This window comes from Cebus imitator, unplaced genomic scaffold, assembly GCF_001604975.1.
Source record: "Cebus imitator isolate Cc_AM_T3 unplaced genomic scaffold, Cebus_imitator-1.0 Scaffold215, whole genome shotgun sequence".
In the NCBI taxonomy this organism is placed as follows: domain Eukaryota; kingdom Metazoa; phylum Chordata; class Mammalia; order Primates; family Cebidae; genus Cebus; species Cebus imitator.
In genome coordinates, this window is record NW_016107530.1 from 500,076 (window position 1) to 521,415 (window position 21,340).

At 51.0% G+C, this 21,340-nt stretch overlaps 2 protein-coding genes across 7 annotated transcripts in view; one reads left to right on the plus strand and one right to left on the minus strand.

Moving 5' to 3' along the window:
- The window catches only part of LOC108318083 (prosaposin), a 36,712-nt gene extending 18,088 nt beyond the window's left edge, over positions 1–18,624 (plus strand). Inside the window, exons 2-15 of one of the 3 annotated variants that reach the window (XM_017548836.2) lie at positions 403–536; positions 3,431–3,505; positions 4,093–4,218; positions 6,283–6,483; positions 7,199–7,342; positions 9,100–9,156; positions 10,982–10,990; positions 12,789–12,920; positions 14,445–14,540; positions 14,816–15,002; positions 15,094–15,251; positions 15,600–15,680; positions 15,973–16,080; positions 17,470–18,624. In XM_017548836.2, coding sequence (XP_017404325.1) covers positions 403–536; positions 3,431–3,505; positions 4,093–4,218; positions 6,283–6,483; positions 7,199–7,342; positions 9,100–9,156; positions 10,982–10,990; positions 12,789–12,920; positions 14,445–14,540; positions 14,816–15,002; positions 15,094–15,251; positions 15,600–15,680; positions 15,973–16,080; positions 17,470–17,505 — 1,544 coding nt within the window. In that variant the 3' untranslated portion in view covers positions 17,506–18,624. The remainder of the gene's footprint in view (positions 1–402; positions 537–3,430; positions 3,506–4,092; positions 4,219–6,282; positions 6,484–7,198; positions 7,343–9,099; positions 9,157–10,981; positions 10,991–12,788; positions 12,921–14,444; positions 14,541–14,815; positions 15,003–15,093; positions 15,252–15,599; positions 15,681–15,972; positions 16,081–17,469) is intronic. The other 2 variants (XM_017548837.2, XM_017548838.2) reach the window with 2 other exon arrangements.
- Positions 18,625–18,891: 267 nt separating this feature from the next.
- The window catches only part of CDH23 (cadherin related 23), a 420,778-nt gene continuing 418,329 nt past the window's right edge, over positions 18,892–21,340 (minus strand). For 3 of the 4 annotated variants that reach the window (XM_037745824.1, XM_037745823.1, XM_017548834.2), the window contains 2 exons: positions 21,157–21,279; positions 18,892–19,971 (listed from right to left, as the gene is read on the minus strand). In XM_037745824.1, the coding sequence (XP_037601752.1) occupies positions 19,645–19,971; positions 21,157–21,279 (450 nt within the window). In that variant the 3' untranslated portion in view covers positions 18,892–19,644. Of the gene's footprint in view, positions 19,972–20,703; positions 20,809–21,156; positions 21,280–21,340 lie in introns of all 4 variants that reach the window. The other variant, XM_017548835.2, reaches the window with a different exon arrangement.

Genomic DNA, 21,340 nt, shown 5'->3' on the forward strand with positions numbered 1-21,340 from the left:
TTCATTCTACAGCTGTTACTCTTTTTACAGAAATCAAAATCATCCCTGTATTTCAATTTGTCAGTCTTTTCTCCTGTGGTTTCTTTTGTTACTTATAAAAACATTTTAAGGTTATAAGGATTTGAAGTTCCGATACTCCCAGATACTGTTTAAAGGTAGTTGGAGAGGATGAAAGTGAACCAGATAAATGAGTCTCTTCCAGCCTCGGCGACTGTGACAAGCCAGCTTGTTGACTGGGATAGGCGTGCATCTGTGTGGCTAGTGTCCCATACAGCTGGGTGAGGGACCAAGTGGGGACGTCCAGCTCAAGGCCAGGGCTAGCCCTCAGCCCTGGGGAAACGAATCAGGTGGATCTGGTTTCCTGCAAAACGGGCCCTCTCCTCACATTGGTTTTCCTTTTAGCTGTAGCCAGCCCAGTCCTTGGGCTGAAAGAATGCAGCAGAGGCTCGGCAGTGTGGTGCCAGAATGTGAAGACGGCGTCTGACTGCGGGGCGGTGAAGCATTGCTTGCAGACCGTTTGGAACAAGCCGACAGTGGTGAGTGCCCGCCGCCCTGCAGTCCCAGCCCCAGCACTCCTCTGGGGTCCTGTTAGAGCAGCTATAATTCACTGCCATATTGACAGGGCACTTTCTCTTGCCTGATTTTGTTTGCTTCTCACTGTGACCCTGTCTGGGAGGCAGGACCTATTGGCGAGTGTACTCATTTTCTAGCAGAGGAGATAGAGGCTCAGAGAGGTTAAGGAGTCACTCCCCTGAGGCTGCCTCGTTGCTGTGACAGACAGGATGAGGTCCTCCATACCTGGTGCTCTCTGTGCCCCACTCTGCCTCCTGGGCCTCTGTGCAGATCCTACTTCTCACCCTAGACAAAGAGACAGTGGGTTGGCAGTGCCCGTTCCCAGCACTGGGCACATGGGCGTGGCTCTGTCCTTGGTCACTCACTCCAAAAAGTACGTGATGAGCTTTCCAGGCACTTTCTGCCTGTTTGATATTTTGTTCTCACTCCTCTCAAACAGGCAAACAAACCGCTGATTGAGATCCTGGAGCGCAGTTGCCGTTTAAAATGGATTTCCAGGCCTAACTACACTGGAGAAGCTAGCACTGATTTTTCACCTAAATGATGCGAAATATAGCATATTAATGTGGGGCATGGTCTAAGGCGACAAGCCACGGGTGTGTTGCTCATGGTCCCGAGCCCTCTCAGGAGACACTCTGCTGACCGTGCCAGCTGAACACAGAGCTGCTGTCCTGGGCTCGCTCGGGGCTGTGCAGGCCACCATGTGGTACGGGCTATGTTTGAGCAGACTTCGAGTTCTAAAAAACTTGTTAGTGGCTGCTAGTGCTCCTGCAGTAAGAGAAGAAAACTTAATACCTTTTTTTTTTTTTTGGAGATGGAGTTTTGCTATCTTGTTGCCCAGGCTGGAGTGCAGTGGTATGATCTCGGCTCACTGCAACCTCCACCTCTGGGTTCAAGCGATACTCCTGCCTCAGCTTCCCGAGTAGCTGGGATTACAGGTGTGTGCCACCATACCCGGCCAATTTTGTGTTTTTAGTAGAGACAGGGTTTCTCCTTGTTGGTCAGGCTGGTCTCATCAAACTCTTGACCTCAGGTGATCCACCTGCCTCAGCTTCCCAAAGTGCTGCGATAACAGGCGTGAGCCACTGCACCTGGCAGCACCATTCTTTTAGAAACAGTTTGTGAATTATTCATTGGAAAACTGCCTTCTGTGGTTATACTTCCCCCCTTTTTTGGAGACAGGGTCTGGCTCTGTCGCCTAGGCTGGAGTGCAGTGGTGCAATCATGGCTCACTGTGGCCTCAGCCGCCTGGGCTCAAGTGATCTTCCCACTTCAGCTTCCTAAGTAACTGGACCCACAGATGTACACCAGCATGCCTGGCTCACTTTTGTGTAGAGATAGGGTTTTTACCATGTTGCCCAGGCTGGTCTTGAACTCTTGGGCTAGGGTTGTCCTGCCGTCTCTCATAGTGCTGTGATTACAGGTGTGGGCTACCATGACAGGCCTGAAACTGCTTTCAGATTTGGTTTCTAATTTGCCTTGAGTCTTGTTTTAATACTACTTCCTGTTTCCAAGTTTAATGTGTGTCCAGTGAGGACTTTAAAACTTCCTTGATTGGCTGGTCTTGTCATGGCCCAGCCCTCTCTCGCTATGGCTCCATGCATAGTACCTTTGACTCTCTGTTTCCACAGATGCTGAGGGCAGTCTGGGCAACTTGAGCATCCTGGGATTTGGGTGCCCACGGGGGTCCTGGAGTTGATACCCAGTCAGATACCAAAGGACGACTGTATTAGCTTGACTAGGTTCAAGTTGGTTTCTGTCTCTCTTTTTTTTAATCCATCGCTAAGAGTCATACGAAAATACACACTCCTGGTTGGAGGATTTTTTTTTTTTTTTTCCTAGAGACGGGATTTCACCATATTGGTCAGGCTGATCTCAAACTCCTGACCTTAGGTGATCCACCTGCCTCAGCCTCCCAAAGTGTTGGGATTACAGGCGTGAGCCACCGCGCCCAGCCCTCATATTGGTTTCTCTACATCGAGCTAAGTTCATAGGTATTCCTCGGTCTCACCCAGACAGGTTAGTTTCTTCTCCATGGGTAGAAAGTCAGTTGACTTCAAGAAGGGAGCCTGGGCATTCTTCCCCAAGAGTTGCAGGAACCAACTAGAATTTCCGTGGCCTCTGGGCCAGGTGGGAGTCTTGGTGCGCAGGCTTATCAGAAGATGGACACAGGGAGGGGAGCACTACACACTGGGGTCTGTTGGGGGGAAATAGGGAGGGATGGTGGGGGGTGGGGAGTTGGGAAGAGATAGCAAGGGGAGAGATGCCAGATGTAGGTGATGGGGAGGAAGGCAGCAAATCACACTGCCACTATGCAACAATCTTGCATGTTCTTCACATGTACCCCCAAACCTAAAATACAATAAAATAAATAAATGGGGGAAAAAAAAAAGAAGATTGGCTTTGGAGCGGCCACCTTAACATGCCTGGGAGGCAGAGGAAGGTGAAAGGTTCAGTGTGGGTGTGTCTTCAGAAGTGGGTGGGGCCTTTGTTTCTCTGTCCCACCTACCTATCTGCTGTACTGATGTGACTCTGATTTCACCTGAGCCTCACTTTCCTCAGAGGTGTTGTGAGCATGATGTGAAATTGAGCTGTGCCACGTGGGGTGCTGTGTGAGCATGAGCAAATGTTCTGTATCCTGTAAATCACAGTGTGTTGTAGTGAGTCACACCCTTTCCCTCCCCACAGTGCCCCAGCACTGCTCATGCAGGGTGGGGAGCCAGGATGTGACTGGGGAGCGTGGTCATGATGGTATCCCTGGTGAAACAGAATATAGAAAAGGCCACAGGGGGTTCCAGCTGTGTGGGGTGTGAATTTGTGTACTACATATACAAATTTCTTGTGTTATTTCTCTTAGAAATCCCTTCCCTGCGACATATGCAAAGACGTTGTCACTGCAGCCGGTGATATGCTGAAAGACAATGCCACCGAGGTGAGCAGCCGAGGATGGGGTTGGGGCCTGAGCTGTGGGCACATGCACTGGTTCCCAAGATAGCTGTGATTCCGGTGTCTAAAGAGCAATGGTGTAGGCCTGAGGGTGGCAGATGTCTTCTACAAAGGACCAAGGAGAACAGATTTCAGGCTGTATGAGCCATATACTGTCCCTGTCACACAGTCTCTTTTTAAAAATGCTTTAAGAATGTAAAAACCATTCTGAGTTCTGGGTTGTACAAAAATAAGCTGAAGGGACTACTTTGCTGACCCTGGGACTAAATGCCCAGTTAATTGAAATGTCATATTGCTGTCATCAATATCTAGGTCCAGTTTGGTCATCTCTGCTTAGAATTCCCCATGCCTGTGAGACAGCAGGTCCGAGGACCTTCATTTTGAATGTTAGGTCTGCTTTTGCCTGATTGATCGATAGAGCCACCTCTAACCATGGCCACGTCCTTTTCCCAGAGGGCAGGTTGTTTTCCAGGCTTGGTTTTTCTGGTAGCTATTGAGGGCCTCTTGCCTTCAGCCCATTTATTTCCAGGGAGGAAAGCCCATCCTGATTCTCACCCTGGTGTCCTCTCGTAGGAGGAGATCCTTGTTTACTTGGAGAAGACCTGTGACTGGCTTCCTAAACCCAACATGTCTGCTTCATGCAAGGAGATAGTGGACACCTACCTCCCTGTCATCCTGGACATCATTAAAGGAGAAATGGTAAATGATGGGGGAATAGGCTTTTCCCTGAAGGTGTTTCTGGGGCCCAGGAGAGGCAGTAACCCAGAGTAGATTGATTAAAATGGAAAGTCTGTTCACAGCTCTGGAATTCCTCAACAACATTTTCTACAGTTTGACATTCAGAATAGCTTTGGCACAGCAGGCCACTCTGGGTGTAACTTGCCCTGGGGTTAGCGAGGGTGCAGCTGCTGGGGACTGGTTGGACTGCTGCAGGAATGTAAACTGACATAACCTGCAGAGCTGTGAGTTGCATCGAGCGTGTCCTATCTTTAACTGACCCTTGTGAGCAAGCACAAAACTTCACTTCTGTGAGTTTATTTCTGTGAACTTGTAATTAAGGAATAATTCAGGGAATGTACTTGGGTGTTCAGCTACAAAGATGCTCATCTTTCATTCATCAAATACGTATTATACACAGACCTTGTGCCACCAACTGGGTTTTCAGCAAAGAACATGGAGCTGGCTTTGTGGAATTTGGAAAGGCTTGACAAAGAAGAGGTGTTTAAGTAACTGAAGAGGGGCAGTGGCGCAGGACTGTCCCAAGACAGGACCAAGGTTTTGATGAGGAAGGCAGGGGTTATGTGGCAAGGCCTTCTAGGCCATCTTCAAGATTGCAGGTGCGGTCCTTGGAGTGCCATGATTGGAAGGGGGTTTCAGAGGGTTTGGTCTGGGTCTAGGTCCCAGTGATGGGGAGCTGCAAGCGGGGAAGCCTTCAGGACCCTCAGGAGGCCATTGCCTTGTGAGTGAGATGAGGTGTGGACAGTGGAAGTGGCAGATGCAGATTCCCTTTTGGAGGACGAAATGGACTGGACTTGCTCATGAGGGGGATGTGTAGGAGAGGAAGAGCTCCAGATGTCTCCTGGGTTTCTGTGAAGATGAAGGTGGGTTAGTTGCTAAAATGGAGCTGGTTGGGCAGGATAAAATGAGGGGTAAGTTTGAGATATCTCTGGGGTGGGCCTGGGTACAAAAGTCCAGGTAAACACTTGAGAGCCATCAGCATATGGAAGGTGTTGAAAATCATTGTGTTAGCTCATTTTGTGGGGAAGTGGCTTAGAATTACTGATTCTCCTCTAACCAGAAGTTCCTATTTCTTTATTTTTTTATTTTATTATTTTTTTGAGATGGAGTCCCACTGTGTTGCCCAGGCTGGAGTGCAATGGCACAATCTCAGCTCACCACAACCTCTTCCTCCCGGGTTCAGGCGATTCTCCTTTCTCCTGCCTTAGACTCCCAAGTAGCTGGGGTCACAGGCACCTGTCATCATGCTGAGCTAATATTTGTGTTTTTGTAGAGACAGGGTTTCGTCATGTTGGTCAGGCTGGTCTTGAACTCCTGACCTCAGGCGATCTACCCACCTTAGCCTCCCAACGTGCTGGGATTATAGGTGTGAGCCACGGCACCTGGCCTCCTATTCCTTTAAAGAAGAGCTGAGGGGAGCAGAGGTAACATTCAGGAAGCCTGTGTTGGTCCATTTTCATGCTGCTAATAAAGACATCGCTGAGACTGTGTAATTTATAAAAAAAGGAAGAAAAGGTTTAATGACTCAGAGTTGCACATGGCTGGGGAAGCCTCACAATCTTGGCGGAAGGTGAAGGAGGAGCAAAACCACATCTTACATGGCAGCAGGCAAGAGAGCGTGTGCAGGGGAACTGCCCTTTATAAAACCATCACATCTCATGAGACTTACTAAACAGCATGGGAAAACCCGCCCCTGTGATTCAGTTACCTCCCATAGGGTCTCTCCCATGACAAGTGGGGATTATGGGAGCTACAACTCAAGATGAGATTTGGGTGGGGACACAGCCAAACTGTATCATTGCCCAACAGGATAACTGAGGAAGCTTAGGGGCTGCTGTGTGGTTAGGCACTTGGATTGGGTAATTTTGACATTCTCGGGTATGCTGAGCAGTTTGAATTTAGACAGCAGGTTTGTGTTTCTTTTAAGGGATTTAAAGAGAGGGACTAATTCAGAGGCACCAGATGGCCTGTCTTGTTTCCCACTGGGGAGAGGATTTTCAGTGGGGTTTCTTTCCTTCCCACCAGAGCCGTCCCGGGGAGGTGTGCTCTGCTCTCAGCCTCTGCGAGTCTCTCCAGAAGCACCTGGCAGAGCTGAATCACCAGAAGCAGCTGGAGTCCAATAAGATTCCAGAGCTGGACATGAGTGAGCTGGTGGCCCCCTTCATGGCCAACATCCCTCTCCTCCTCTACCCTCAGGACGGGCCCCGCAGCAAGCCCCAGCCAAAGGTAAGACAATGGGCTGCCCGCTGAGGGCCCCATTTTTGGCTGCACTGGAGGTGAGACAAAAGGGGCAGAGAGTGCACCTGCGGTTCTTAAACTGGGGCTTATCCCTGCACTTGACTCTGCAGTTACATGAGCCAGCCTTTAAATGCTTGCACCATGAAGTTTCTAAAGAACGGGATATTTAAAATATGCAAAGATGAACCCCCTTTTAAGAAATTGTACTTCTTTTGTTTTTGAGACAGGGTCTTGTTCTGTCACCCAAGCTGGAGTGCATCGGTGTGATCGTGGTTCACTGCAGCCTCCACTTCTGAGGCTTAAGTGATCCTCTCACCTTAGCCTCCTAAGTAGCTGGGAGTACAGATGCACACCACCACACCTGGCTAATTTTTGTTTTTTTTGTTTTGCCATATTGTCCAGGCTAGCCTCAAACTCCTGGGTTCAAGCAATCTGCCTGCCTCAGCCTCCCAAAGTGCTGGGATTACCAGTGTGAGCCACTGTGCCTGGCCAACCTTTTTATCTAAACCCCCTTTTTATACCATACTGTTACTGTAATGAACACTCAATTGATTTTAAGTAATAAGTAATTTGAGAGCCTGTAAAGCACCTTAGGAACTGGTCAGTAAGTGCACCCTCTAATGCTGCAGCCCTGAGTGTATAAGGACGTTTGCCTAGGAATTTGAGTCCTCTTAGGTTGCTGACCTAACTGCCTCTCCTATAGGTTGATGGGGACGTTTGCCAGGACTGCATTCAGATGGTGACCGACATCCAGACTGCTGTACGGACCAACTCCACCTTTGTCCAGGCCTTGGTGGAGCATGCCAAGGAGCAGTGTGACCGCCTGGGCCCTGGCATGGCCGACATGGTGAGCCCTGTGTCCCTGTGCATTGAGGATGCCCTGGGCCTGGTAGCTGGGTTCTGGAGGCTGGAGTAGGGCGTTCAGACAGCATGCTTTTCTTTTTTCTCAGAAAGCAGCTTGAATAGGTAGTGGAGACTTGAATCTATTTTGGTCAATGAAATCTGATTATGTAACAAAACTGGGGACAAAAAGCAGGAGACCATTTCTGGGAAGATTTTCTTTCCTGTGAGGCACACTGTGTATTAGGAACCCTGTAGAAACACTTTTTACTCCCCTTTTTTTTTTGTTTGTTTGGGACAATGTCTGTTGCCCAGGCTGGAGTGCAGTGGCTTACTGCAACCTCTGCCTCCTGGGTTCAAGTGATTCTTCTGCTTCAGCCTCCCGAGTAGCTAGGATTACTATGCATAGGTGCATGCCACTATGCCCAGCTAATATTTGTATTTTTAGTAGAGATGGAGTTTCACTGTGTTGCCCAGGCTGGTTTTGAACTCCTGACCTCAAGTGATCTGCCCACCTTGGCTTCCCAAAGTGCTGGGATTACAGGTGTGAGCCACTGCACCTGGCCTTATGTGACTCTCAGAATTCCAGCTGAGCTCCTGCAGCAAGCATGGTTGCTGACCATGGTTCCCCTGGAAGCCTCCCTTAGTCCTCTGGGCTCAGAAACTCATTTCTTGGCCCCTTAGGTAGATGGTTTCATTCTGGGTCCCTATTCCAACATTATTAATCACACGCAGATGGATGTGTAAAACCAAAATGCTATTTTTAGTACCTGACAACTGAAGAAATCTGCTAGACCAGCAGGTGGAAAGCTGGTTGTAATCATGCTGTCCTTTGGGATCTAGAAAGGCTTTTTGGGTGGAGTGGCTGGCTCTAGGAGATGAGGCTTTCTCTCTCCTCCTTTTTTCTTGAGACAGTGTTTAGCTCTGTCGCCCAGGCTGGAGTGCAGAGGCACAGCTCACTGCAGCCTTTACCTCCTGGGCTCAAGCAGTCCTCTCCGCAGCCTCCCAAGTAGCTGGGATTACAGGAGTGAGCCACCACGCCCAGCTGAGGGTTTCCCTCTGACTTATTCTCCATTGGGAATGTCAGTCAGGTTAACGTTCATTGATTTTGAAAGCCTAGGAATCCTGTAGCCTCATTTTAAGTGTCTTTGCATAACACCATTTAAGTAGGTTTCCCAATAGAACCCTCCTGAGAGGCTGTATCATACCACCCTTGGTCCTCTCTCTGTAGAAGTTCCCCAACTACAACAAGCAATTCTGTGGAGTCTATGGGAAGTCTCTAGATAGTCGGAAAATAGGCAGTTAAAAATCATCATAACTCGACTGTACTGGCTTTAAGCTTTACAGTGCCATCGGAGATTGTATTGTGTAAATGGTTTTGAAAGGTAATTTCCAGTTCCTAGGCTGCGTCTCTCCTAGCTGCCTTCTCTCCAGATTGCCACTGAGTAGCTGCTGTGTGATCCTGGGGCAAGTGGGGCTAGAAGATAAAGGAGACAGGAGGCTGGAATCTTTAAGGTCTCTTAAGACACGTTTTCAAAATGTCTTTTGCACACATTTTCTATAAATGATAGAATAACCATATTGTCATTTGTATCTTACTAAAACTGTCCCCGAGCAGAAATTTATAAAATTCTGCTTTAGAAACTAGCTTGATAGTCACCAGTTGCCACTGTTGGAAATGTTGGGGTTTTTTTTTGGCCGGTTGGTTTTTGGTGCATTGTTGCAGTGATTTGTTTAACTAGCAGTCTGTTTCTCTCTCCTCAGTGCAAGAACTATATCAGCCAGTATTCTGAAATTGCCATCCAGATGATGATGCACATGGTAAGTGGCAGGGAGGCCCCTCGTTGGCATTTTTCTTTGGTTTTTGAAGTTCGCCATTTCCAGGAATTTTGAATATTAGATGGTTTAGTTTTCCTTTTTTAACCTCAGTACTGAATTGGGCCAAATGGAACCCTCTGGCTAGGGGACTCCCCACTTGCGATCTCAGCACCTCTCCCGTCATGGGAGAGGCTGAAGCATCTTGATCCCCGGCACTGCCCTGGTGGCTTCCTGGCATTTTGTTAGTCTCTGCCCATTCAGGCCAGTCAGCAGGTTTCTAGGTCTTGCTGTAACCCTGGGATCTGTATAAGTCAAGTGCTCAACTAAGCCTGGCCTGAGAATGGCTGCGTTGCCGCCTGAATGGGGGGCATGCTGCCTCCCAGAGTCTGTACTGTGCGCTGCAGCAGTGTCCGCTGAAGCTGCTGCTTGGGCTGGTAATTTCTGCACTGGCCTTAGGGGGCTCCTTCATTAGAATCAAGAACACCCATCTGGAAAGGCACTGCCTCCTTAGATCTGATTGGCGGGGCTGAGGGGGAGGGCTGCACCTTTTCCCTCTCTGTCATGCTTTCTGACTACTTGAGATTGACATGCCAGTGTTTGAGTTTGTTCTCTGATCCAGGGGTCAGCAAACTGGCCCATCATCTGTTTTGCACAGAAGGGGTATTTTTTCAGAATACAGTGACGCCTGTTTTGTGCTACAGCAGCACAGTTAAGTAGTTGGAGCCAGATTCGTCCGGCCAAGGAGCCTGAAAGATTGACTCTGACCTGCTCTAACCACTCAAGCAAGGCACCCAGGAGGAGTGGTTTATTTGGGATTATTATTCACAGCCTACCATGTTTTAAAACAAAGGCAGCTTACAAAGACATGCACCCAAAGTAGGTAAAGATAAGCATTGATGTGACTTCGTCTCCTGAAGTACTTTCTTATAGCTGACTTTCTCATTATAAAAGTTATACTGTGTAGAAATGTTCTGAAAAATATGGGCAATACTTCCCACATCAAAAATCATTTGGAGTTTTAAACAGTGTCAGCGGGGTCATATATACTACCTTGTACTTTGTAGTTTGCATTTTTGCCTAAACATAAGTTGGCCATTGAATATTCTTGTACGAATGATTAAGTGCTTGCATAATAATCACTTGTGAACATAGAACAGTATTTACATAACCAGTCCCCTGTGGCCAGATGTCTAGGTTGTTTTCAGGTTTGCCTTTGGGAAGATGAATATCCTTATAGCCAAATGCATACATCTGTGCACATCCCCGCCTTTCCGCTTAGTGTAGAGAACGAAAGCTGGAACTGCTGAATGGAAGCATGAGGCTTTGGATAATTGGCCTTGCAGGCTGGCATTTGGCCACCTGTGGTAGATTGCCCAGGATTCCTGACCCCTCAGGGTGTCTATAACACACCCCACTTACTTGGGCAGCCCTTGTCTTGGTCTGAGGTGCTGCTGGTCACTAACCTGTGGGGCCAGTGGGGCTCCTGAGGATGGAGACCCTTCATCAGGTGGCGTTTTCTGGGGCCCCTGCTGCACAGTGTTTAGAGTGTGATTTAGTGTGTGAGATGTGGAGATGGTGCACAGAGGAGCAGGACGGCCCCCAAACGCTCTATCCCTGCAGGGCCTGGAAAGCTTTCAGGCCCCTTGGCCATGAGATAGCAGGAACAAGGTAGGTTGCTAAGATCTGACTGCAACAGCATTTCCCCTGAACTTCTTGGGACATCCTTACACGTGGTTAACTGCTTGATGTTGTTTTAATTTTTCTTAACTGTTGTATCCTTTCCTTTCTCTTATTTTCACCTCCGATTTCCTGTCTTTTTGTTCAACAGCAGGATCAGGTATGTGTCCGGGAATCTGCTTATAGTAGTGGGCTGCTGCTTCCTCTAGTTACTTTGCTCCTTTTTTTTTTTTTTTTTTGGTATGGCATGATTAACTCTGACAGATACAAGGAATGGTTACGAGAGGCAGGGTCCCTCTCTCGTGGGGCGGGGGGGTCTCATCTCCTCTTGAGGGAGGCCAGAAAAATGAAGCCAACAGAGCCTTTTGTTCTGGCCACAATCTACATACAGCATACGTACATGCAGGCTACCAGTGTGACATTGGGGAACCATGGGTGGCCCAGCTTCCTTCAGCGTAGGCTGACTAGGAAGTCCATTGTAGGTCTGGCTTCCCCAGGGCGCCTTGTGTCTGTTACAACGCAAATAGGCATTGCATGTCTTTAGTGCTGTTTTTCGTAACCACAGAAATGCTGCTGCTGCATGAGCAAACATTTGCAAGCAGCCAGCAAGCTGGCTGTTCGGATCCAGAGAATTGGAAACAATCTCTTGATTGTGGCTTCTGCCCCACTGAGTGACAGGATCTTCTGAGATCTAGAGGCACGTCAAATGGCGTGCTGCAGGAACCAAGTGCCCCGTCCATACTTGCTCTGAGCCAGGGTCCTTTGAGACCGTCCTGAGCACTGCCACCTTCTGAGCATCGGCATCCATCCTAGGATTAGCATTAGAGCTTTTTTTGAAGGTATTTTGAAGTCTAATGGGAGAGCACTTTGGTTGAAATACCTGAATTTTCACCTAGGCCACTTCAAGGAGTTAGAACAAAGCTGATAGAGGCAGAAGCAGCCCTATACCTCGTGAATCTTGGCCTCTTCTAAAAAGCTTGCTGTATCTTTAGCGGCGTTCTGATTTTTTTTTTTTCATTCTTAAGTTGTGCCAGAGATCGGGTACTTGGGATGTACTTTTCAGACTCCCCCAGTCTTATTTAATTCTCGAGCCTTCTTGATATTAAAACAAGCTGAGCCATTGTCATGATCTAGCTCTTTTCCCTTAACAGGTCCCGTTTTTAGCACTTTTGTTCCTGCCGCTTTAGGGTTTGGTGCTGGGAGGCAAAAATGCAATCAGGCTCAGAGCTAGCTGCTGGTTGCATTGATTTCCATGGTATACAGAGTATATATGCTTGTCTCGCTCTTGGCCATCAGAGTGTCATGGTCAGGATGTCTAGACTAGCTAGTGCTCTGTGTTAGGTGTCTAGATGGTGAAAGGGGATCAATCTGGAGATGTGGCTTGAAATGATTCATCCATTGGGGGGTTGGGTTTTCATGTGCACAGTGTGCAGTTGTGAACACATAATGTGGTTTTTAAAAAGCCAGCATTTCTCCTTACTGCATCATTTTAAATGGTCCTGCCACTGAAAGGTCCTGTGTGGTTTGATTCCTAACACGTTTAGTGTTGTTAGTTTGCAGTTTATAGGCATGGTAGTTTCCCCTCTAGAAAAAACATAGCTTAGTTCCTACCTAGAGTGGCCTGAAAAACACATTCTAGAGAGACCAGGTGTCCTTGGAGGTGCTGAAGGTGCGGGGAGTCTCCCTTCCTCGTGGTGGCTCTGGATAGAGACTCTGTTCGATGTCCCTTAAATGTTTTGTGTGGCCTCCTCCCCCAGATGTAACTGGCACATATGTACTGCTTTAGACACGAGCCCTTTAACGTAGAATCTGGAATCTGGCCACTTGTGGGAGGGGGAGAGGGAGGCAGCCTTGACACTGGGCCCAGGGTGCTGTCCAGCTCACTGTCCTCTGGCTGGATGGGACTAGGGGCCAGTGGGCGCAGGTGCCGCTGACTGGTTGTTCTGTGCTCTCTTCAGCAACCCAAGGAGATCTGTGGGCTGGTTGGGTTCTGCGATGAGGTGAAGGAGATGCCCATGCAGACTCTGGTCCCTGCCAAAGTGGCCTCCAAGGACGTCATCCCTGCCCTGGAACTGGTGGAGCCCATTAAGGTACCCGGTGTCACTGTGTGTGCTGGCCAGGGCTGCGTGGTACCACACCACTCCCTGCTGTCCAGTCCCTGCTGTGTCACATCACATCCTATGAGCCACATGTTTCTTTTGGTTCCCTGCCTGGTTCCTACGGGCTTTTGAGTTTGTGATCGCTGGTTCCATGCTAATGCAGCCCCCAAACCTGAGCTCTCTTGGAAACATTTTATGTCTGTGGTTGTCAACCCTAGTGTTGGTGGGATCAAGTCTGCATATTTTCAGTGTGCCATTGACCAGTGACTTTGCAGTGTCTGGCTCCAGCCTCACTTTCTCACGTGCTGTCTGGGTCCTTCCCCATCCTGTGGCCCTGACAGACTGGATGTCCCCACCACACCCTCAGAGTATACGGAAGCCTCACTGGGCCTGCAGCCTGTATACTAAGTATGTGTGGGTGTCTCTTTTGTTTAGAACACCTCATTTGGTGGAGATCAGACTACTTCATCCCGTAATAAATGTATTCGGCATTTATTATGGGTCAGGCAGCATGTTGGGGGCTGTGGCGATCAGATGATGTCATTGTGCCCATGGGGCTTATGTTACAGTTCTTCAAGGCCTGGGCTGTGTGATGCATTAACACCTGGCACATGCACACGCTTCTTGTTCTAGAACATCCCACGGCACTTGACTGCCAGCTGCTCGTCTCCCTCTGCTGTCTCCTCTCTGCATGTGCAGAGTGTGTGGCCCAAGGGACAGGCTGGAGTGTTAGCTGGAATCCAGGAAGCACTGCTTCTTGCCTTCCCCTCCATGGGATGCTCCTCAGCCCAGCCCTGCCTGGTGACCAAAGTGATGGCCAGATAAAGTGAAGAGTTACAGCCACATGTGATTACTTAAGTTTCAGTGAAATACCATGGAGCAAAATTAAAAATCCAGCCCCTTGGCTACACCAGCCACATTGCAAGTGCTCAGCACACAGGGAGCTAGAGCCTCTAGTGGATAGCAGGAGTAGAGAACATTTCCACTGTCACAGAACAGTCTCTGTAACAGTATTGCGTTATTAAAGGTGGATCTAGCAGAGCATTCTCAAGTGCTCATGAGGCGTGGGAGACACAAGTAGACCTGAAATGTGTTCAGCATTCTGTCTTCCAGATAGTGCGCCTTACTGAACTCCTTCCTTCGTCCTGCTCCCCAAAATGAACCCTGAAGGCGGAAACAGTTGTAACTGAACACATCATCAGGACAGCCCCTTGGGGTGGGGAAGGGACTCTGTATCTCCTGAACTATGAATTCCTGAGTTTTGTTTTGGTGGTGTTAGGGGGAAGCAGTGGTGGCAGAGGATTGGGGTAAGGGAGGTGGCGAGTTTCCCACCATATAAAAATAGGGGATTAACTTGGATACTGAGAGGAAGCCGCTGCACATCATTTGGAATTCAGTAGGCAGTGGCCCTTGATGTGGCCAACCCACTCTGGTCTCTGCATCCCTTTCCTTTAGGGGAGCAAGACCAAGGGCTGCGAGTCCCAGCATTAAAGTACTCCTCTACTCTTTCCACAGAAGCAGGAGGTCCCAGCGGAGTCTGATGTTTACTGTGAGGTGTGTGAATTCCTGGTGAAGGAGGTGACCAAGCTGATTGACAACAACAAGACTGAGGTGTGCTGCCCTCCTGGCAGGGGGAGGCCCTCTCCTGCCCCCTGAGCCAGAATGTCCCAGTGGGAAAATCCCGCAGGAGAGAGGGCTTGGCCCAGCCTTGGCATGTGTGCAGCCACGTCCCATCTCGTGGAAGGCAGTCCTCACCAGTGGGACCTCTGGGCTGGTAGTGGGGGGAGGGGTGGGCACTGTGGCTCTGCTTTGTGGCTCGATAATTTTCTGGCGGTGGAAACAGCACCCATCATTGACTCATTTCCTGGCCATTTTGTGGGTTTCAGAAAGAAATACTCAACGCTTTTGACAAGATGTGTGCGAAGCTGCCAAAGTCTTTGTCAGAAGAGTGCCAGGAGGTGGTGAATACGTACGGCAGCTCCATCCTGTCCATCCTGATGGAGGAGGTCAGCCCCGAGGTGGTGTGCAGCATGCTGCACCTCTGCTCCGGCACGCGGCTGCCTGCGCTGACCGGTGAGCGCTGGGTGTGGTGCGGGAGAGGATGGTGCCCCTCTTGGGTCGGGGAGGGCCCTGCCAGCCCTGAGCCCGCCGCCCTCTCATGTAGTTCACGTCACTCAGCCGAAGGACGGTGGCTTCTGCGAGGTGTGCAAGAAGCTGGTGGGTTATTTGGATCGCAACCTGGAGAAAAACAGCACCAAGGAAGAGATCCTGGCTGCTCTTGAGAAAGGCTGCAGCTTCCTGCCCGACCCTTACCAGAAGCAGGTATACCCAGGCTGGGCTGTGGTGGGCCAGCATATCAGAACCTGATGGAGCATGCCAAGGCTGGGGCTCATTTTCATGGAAAACCAGCTGTTTCTGCCTCTGGCCATGGAGTCCAATGAAGTTTTACTTGGAGGTGATTCACTGGCTTAAGATGAGCCACTGGGGAAAGCAACCTGAAGTAGAGGCCAAATGTAGGTAGGGAGTCTGGGAAGGGAGGCCCCAGGACTCACGGGGCTGGGAATGCCAGGAGCTCTCTGGGAAGAGTGTTTCCAGGGCCTGCCTGGCCTTTTGTGCCCCACTGTGCTCAGACTCCCACAGAGCTGGACGTGTGTCCGTTTTCCTTTGCAGTGTGATCAGTTCGTGGCGGAGTATGAGCCTGTGCTGATTGAGATCCTGGTGGAGGTGATGGACCCTTCCTTCGTGTGCTTGGTGAGCCTCCCTGGGTGATGTGGGTCCTCTTGGGCAGCTGTAACCTGGGGAGCTGCAGAGACCCGGAAGGGTTGCTCTGAGAAGTGGCTGTGGGGTGGAGTGTCTGGGTTCCGCTGTGGGAGAGCAAAGAAGGCAGGGAGCCAGCCCCCAAGCCCCATCGCTTTCCTCAGCAACCCTGATGTTCTGATGGTAGAGCTCTGATCCTCGCTCCTGGAAACTGTGATCGTAGTTTTGAAAGAGATATGTTGGGCAGCTCTCATTCTCCCCTTTTTTTCTTCTTCTTACCATATAGAAAATTGGAGCCTGCCCCTCAGCCCATAAGCCCTTGTTGGGAACTGAGAAGTGTGTATGGGGCCCAAGCTACTGGTGCCAGAACGCAGAGACAGCAGCCCAGTGCAATGTGAGTAGCTCAGCAGATGGCGCTACCAGCCTGTCTTGCCCCGGGGCAGCCTGTGTGAGAATCCTGCTTTGATGGGAAGTCAGCGGTCAGCTCTCCACCCTGCTTTTATGTCGTTGGAAAACTGAGGCTCAGAGAGGTGGTTAGGCTCACTCATGGTCCGCTAGAAAAGGCAGGGTGAACTACACTCTTGGAGTGAAGGGTGGGGTGGATTTTGTTTTTTTAGTATTTTTGCTTCTGCCTTGTTACTTTTGTCTTCATTTCCCTTGTGACAGTGTCATACTTGTACAGGGTCACTCCAGGGACTGCACAGGGTCTGTGGGATTCATTGCCCAGGCCCTGTTTCCCAGGAACATGTTTGCCCTGGCTGGAGCCTTCACTCAAGGCCCTGAGAGCTGGTCCCTGCCTAGCCGCCCCAGGGCACTGTGGCCCTGGCAGCCACCAGCTGGGTGACCTGTGCTGCTTCCCTGGGTTGGGGATGTTTGGTCTGGTCCCTGTTGCTTAATGTTGCTTTGCGCAACTTTTCCTTCCTTACTGCCTTCCTTGTGACATGTCAGTGGCGGTTTTGTCATCTTGGACCACTGCAGGGAGGGGCAGGGGGCCCCATTCTGGCCTTGTCCAGCTCTTTCCTCCAGCTAGGCTCCAGCACATCTCCACTGCCAGCCCCACCCCATGGCTGGTTCTGCTGCTGTCCTGGGGAAATGTGGGCCCGCTTGTCAAGGCCTGAGCTGGTGTGTAGCCCAACTCAGGCAAGGAGGTTCTGCATGGGGATCAGCGTGCAGGCTGATAGCAGGACACTGGGTGCCAGGTGTAAGTAGATGAAGGGTCCTGAGCCCTGCCTGCATGGGTACTCATCTGCAAACTACTGCAGGCATCTGCTGCCCTGGACTTGTGCCTTAGAAGTTCCCAAAACTCTGGGCTGGGCGCAGTGGCTCATGCCTGTAATCCCAGCACTTTGGGAGGCTGAGGTGGGCAGATCATGAGGTCAGGAGTTCAAGACCAGCCTGATATGTGGTGAAACCCTGTCTGTACTAAAAATACAAAATTTAGCCCGGTGTGGTGGTGTACACCTATAATCCCGGCTACTCAGGAGGCTGAGACAGGAGAATTGCTTGAACCCAGGAGGCAGAGGTTGCAGTGACCTGGGATCACACCACTGTACTCCAACCTGGGCGACAGAGTGAGACTCCAAAAAAAAAAAAAGAAGTTCCCAAAACTGATGGCCACATGTTCCCTGCTTTTAAGTGAGATCCTGTCCTGGGTCTTGAGCATCTGGTGCCATCAAGCTGACCTGAGAACAGGTCCTGTTTTTGGGTGATAATCTGATACACTGATGGGCTGGAATGGAGTTTGTCCTCTTAAGACTAAACCCAGCTTCCTCTCTCCTGCCAGGCTCTTGAGCATTGCAGACGCCACGTGTGGAACTAGGAGGAAGAATAGTTCATCTTGCAGAAGCCGCAGCACTCGGTTTTTTCTACTCGTGTGTCTTGGGGAGTGAACGCACAGATCTGTTTGACTTTGTTATAAAAATAGGGCTCCCCCACCTCCCCTGTTTCTGTGTCCTTTATTGTAGCATTGCTGTCTGCAAGGGAGGCCCTAGCCCCTGGCAGACATAGCTGCTTCAGTGCCCCCTTTCTTTCTGTTAGACGATGGTGATGCACTGGAGGCCTTTGAGCCCACCCTTGCGTGGCACCTGCTGGAGGAGGACAGAGCTCTGCTGGCCTGAGCCACAGCTTCTTGACAGGAGGCCACCGACCCTCTTGGTTGGGGCCTTGTTTGACCGAGCCCTGACATGTGCTTGGGCACTGGTGGGCCTGGGCTTCTGAGGTGGCCTCCTGCCCTGCCAGAGACCCTCTCTGTTTCCTGGACCTCTCAGCTGTACAAAGCAGCAAAACAAAGGCAGTTTTATGTGTAAGATTAGAAGCCTGGAATAATTAGGCTTTTTCAATAATGTAATTCCTGCTGTAATAACACAGGAATTTTGAAAGCAGCTGCTGGTGGCTCGGGACATCAGTGGGGCCAAGGGTTCTCTGTCCCCAGGTCAACCATGATTTGGCTTTCCCGTGTCTTTCCTGGTGATGCCTTGCTCGGGGTTCTGTGGGTTTGGGTGGGAAGGGGGCCGTCTGCCTGAATGTGACCTGCTAGCTCTCGGAAGGCCCCGTGGGCCTGGCTTTGTGTGTGGCCAGTGGTGGCCGCGCTGTGCCTGCTCGTGTTGCCTGCGTGTCCCTGGCTGCTGAGGCGCTGCTTCAGCCTGCACCCCTCTCCCGTCTCATAGATGCTCCTTTTGACCTTTCTTTTGAAATAAATGTGGATGGCGAGCTCCTAGGCCTCTAGCTTCCTGGTGGAGGGCAGCATGCCGAGGGGTCTGCTGGGTGTGGGGTGGTTGCTGTCTGCGGGCCACTTGGGCACTCACGCTTCTGTCCCCTTCTGGTTGCCAGGAGACAGCAAGCAAAGCCAGTAGGACATGCAGTTACTAGTAAATGGATTTTGTGATTTTTGTTTTGCACTAAAGTTTCTGTGATTTAACAATAAAGCTCTGTTAACCAGGTCTGGTCCTAAGTGTTTCTGTCACTCCTCAGCCAGAAGAGTTTGTTCGTCTCTGATTAGCTCTGAGCCCACAACACCATTGGTGCCCAGCACTCCCATGACCCCTCTTGGCCAGAGAACAAAAGCAAAGTGGATAAAGGAAAATCCTACCTGTTCCTTCCCCAAGACTCAGGGCCAGCAGTAGATTGGGTGCACCTGAAGGTCGGCCCTGCCCTTCACCCGCCCATGTCCCCACTCTCCAGAGGCCAGAGTCAGAGCGCTTGCCAGTTCCTTGAGAGCTGCCTTGCTTTTTAAACAGACCATTCCAGAAATTCGTAGTGAGCACCAGTTAAACAAAACCAAGGGGAAACTATTGAGGGAATAACTTAATTTAAAAAGAATACACACGAGCACTCCACATTCAAAATCCAAGGGAACATCAGTCATTTCTCTTTATAAGCTGGGCACATTTGAGAAGCCAGTGAAATGGAGAGGATGCTTGTTCATTGACATTAACCTTCTTGTCCACGTGGGGATGCTGCCTCCACCTGGACATCCAGCAGGGATATGGCAGAAATGCAGTGGGACTTGGACTGAAGTCGGGGGTGTCCGGCCAGCAGGGGATGCCCAAGCTGGGCCTCCCTTGTTCCTGCTCAGCTGGAGGGGATGGTGCTAGGTGGAGCCAGGAGGGAGGAAGGTCTGCTCAGCCTCTTTCGGCTCAGCCTGAGCCTCGCTGGTCCCCAGACTCCTGGGCCCCAGTGACCCTCCTTACCTTGTCCTTAGACACTTAGCGTTTTTGTTTGTTTGGTTTTCTTATAAAAATAACAGATTTTATGAAGGTAGAGGTCAGATGCTAAATTGAGCGTCTGGCAAAAGTGGGATCTGAGCAGCTGATGTGGGCCGCCAGGGCCAAGCCAAGGTTGTCTCTCATGGCTGACCTTGAGAGGGACCTCCCCAATTGGCCCTGTCCCTGCCCTTGCTCCCACCCTGGGAGGGGGTGGTGGGTGGCGCTGCTCACACCCACGATGCTTCCCTGTCTAGTCACAGCTCTGTGATCTCCAGGGGGCTCTCCATGATCACATCGCGAAGTTTGTGCAGGGGCGTGGATTTGGCGGATTCTGTGCGGGCGTTGCGCTCGAAGGCAGTGACCTCGGCAGCAGTCAGCGTCTCCAGCGAGCGGCCCAGGGCCTTCTGGTCATCCTCAGGCAGGCTGTTGAGGTCGGTGGCCAGCAGCGTGCCTGTGCTGCCATGCACCACATGGATCCCATCAGGACCCTTGAGCTCCACTGGTGGCTTGTGGCAGAAGCGCAGGCTACCCTGCCCTGGGCTGTGGTCCCCTGGCTCCTCATCCAGCTCAGTCTGGATCAGCTGCAAGAAGAGGCCAGGACCCCCCACATGCTCAAGGCTGTGCCCAAGGGATTAGCAGGTGGACAGCCCCAGAGACCCACTGGCTATGTGGATGAACCCTGGGCTCCTACCGCAGCAGGCCTGTCAGACTCCGTTTCTCAAACTGCGTGCAAAGGGAAACTGAATGCTTAACGTGCTGCAGATGGGTTCTCAGGAGGATCGACTCTTGTGAAAATTGTGTGTGTGTTTTTTTTTGAGACAGAGTCTGGCTCTTCCACCTTGGCTGGAGTGCAGTGATGTGATTTCAGCTCACTGCAACCTCCGTCTCCTGAGTTCAAGCCATTCTCCTGCCTCAGCCTCCCGAGTAGCTGGGATTACAGGCACGCCCTGTTGGCCAGGCTGGTCTGGAACCTCTCACCTCAAGTGATCCATCTGTCTCGGCCTCCCAAAGTGCTAGGATTACAGGTGTGAGCCACTGCACCCAGCCAAGTTTCTTAAAATGACATCACCCACAAAGGTATGTTCTTGAGGTCTTTCTCTAACCTGAGAAAGACTGCCTCAGAGCCCACTCCATTCCTATGAAAGCCCCCAAAAGCCCAGAGAGCACAGCCTGCTGTCTGACTTCCTGGCCCCCACACATTGCTGTCTTTGGTCCTGGCTGCAGAGCTCCAGAGACACAAAAAAGGACAGCAAGAAAGAGAGCATCCCCAGGCTGGGGCACAGCACACAGCTCCCGGCCGCCTGGCCGGCTACCTCAGAGATGGAGGAGTGGCAGGAGGAGGCTTTTTGCACCATCCGCTGTGCAAAGAGCTTTTTGAGCCGCAGGTAATCCTCCAGGACCACCTTCAGCAGCGAGCCCTGGGGAAGGGAAAGGGTTAACCCCCACCAAGGCCCTCCCTGCCTGCCTCGTCCCTCCTCTCGCCTGGGAGTCCTGGGTACAGAGACATCTGATCCTGGTGATCCTAGGGGAGAGGATCAGCAGCAGACCCTGGGGACGGTGGCCAACCTGAACACACATAGACTCACTCCTGAGCCCTGCCCTCAAGGCCACCGCAGGCTGCAGCAGCTCCCCATCAGCCCTGGTGTTCTTGCCCCAGTGGAGGGTGGGTCTAGCTGAGCCTTGGGGTCTCCACTGCCCTGTGTTCTCTGGAGTGGGGTCCGACCTCAGCCAGGGGACTGGGTGCGGAGCCCGCAGGGAGGGCTCACCTTGATAGGCCCCTCCCGAATGATCTGGCCCAGCTTGGCAATGTTGTCATACTCCTGGATGGCAGCCCGCAGGTATCGGTCATCATCAGGCTTGACAGCTGCTGGCTCACGCCCAAAAGTTCCCTGGGGAGAGGGGACATTAGCTGGAGCAGAGGCAGGCCCCACACACATGCACAAGGCAGGG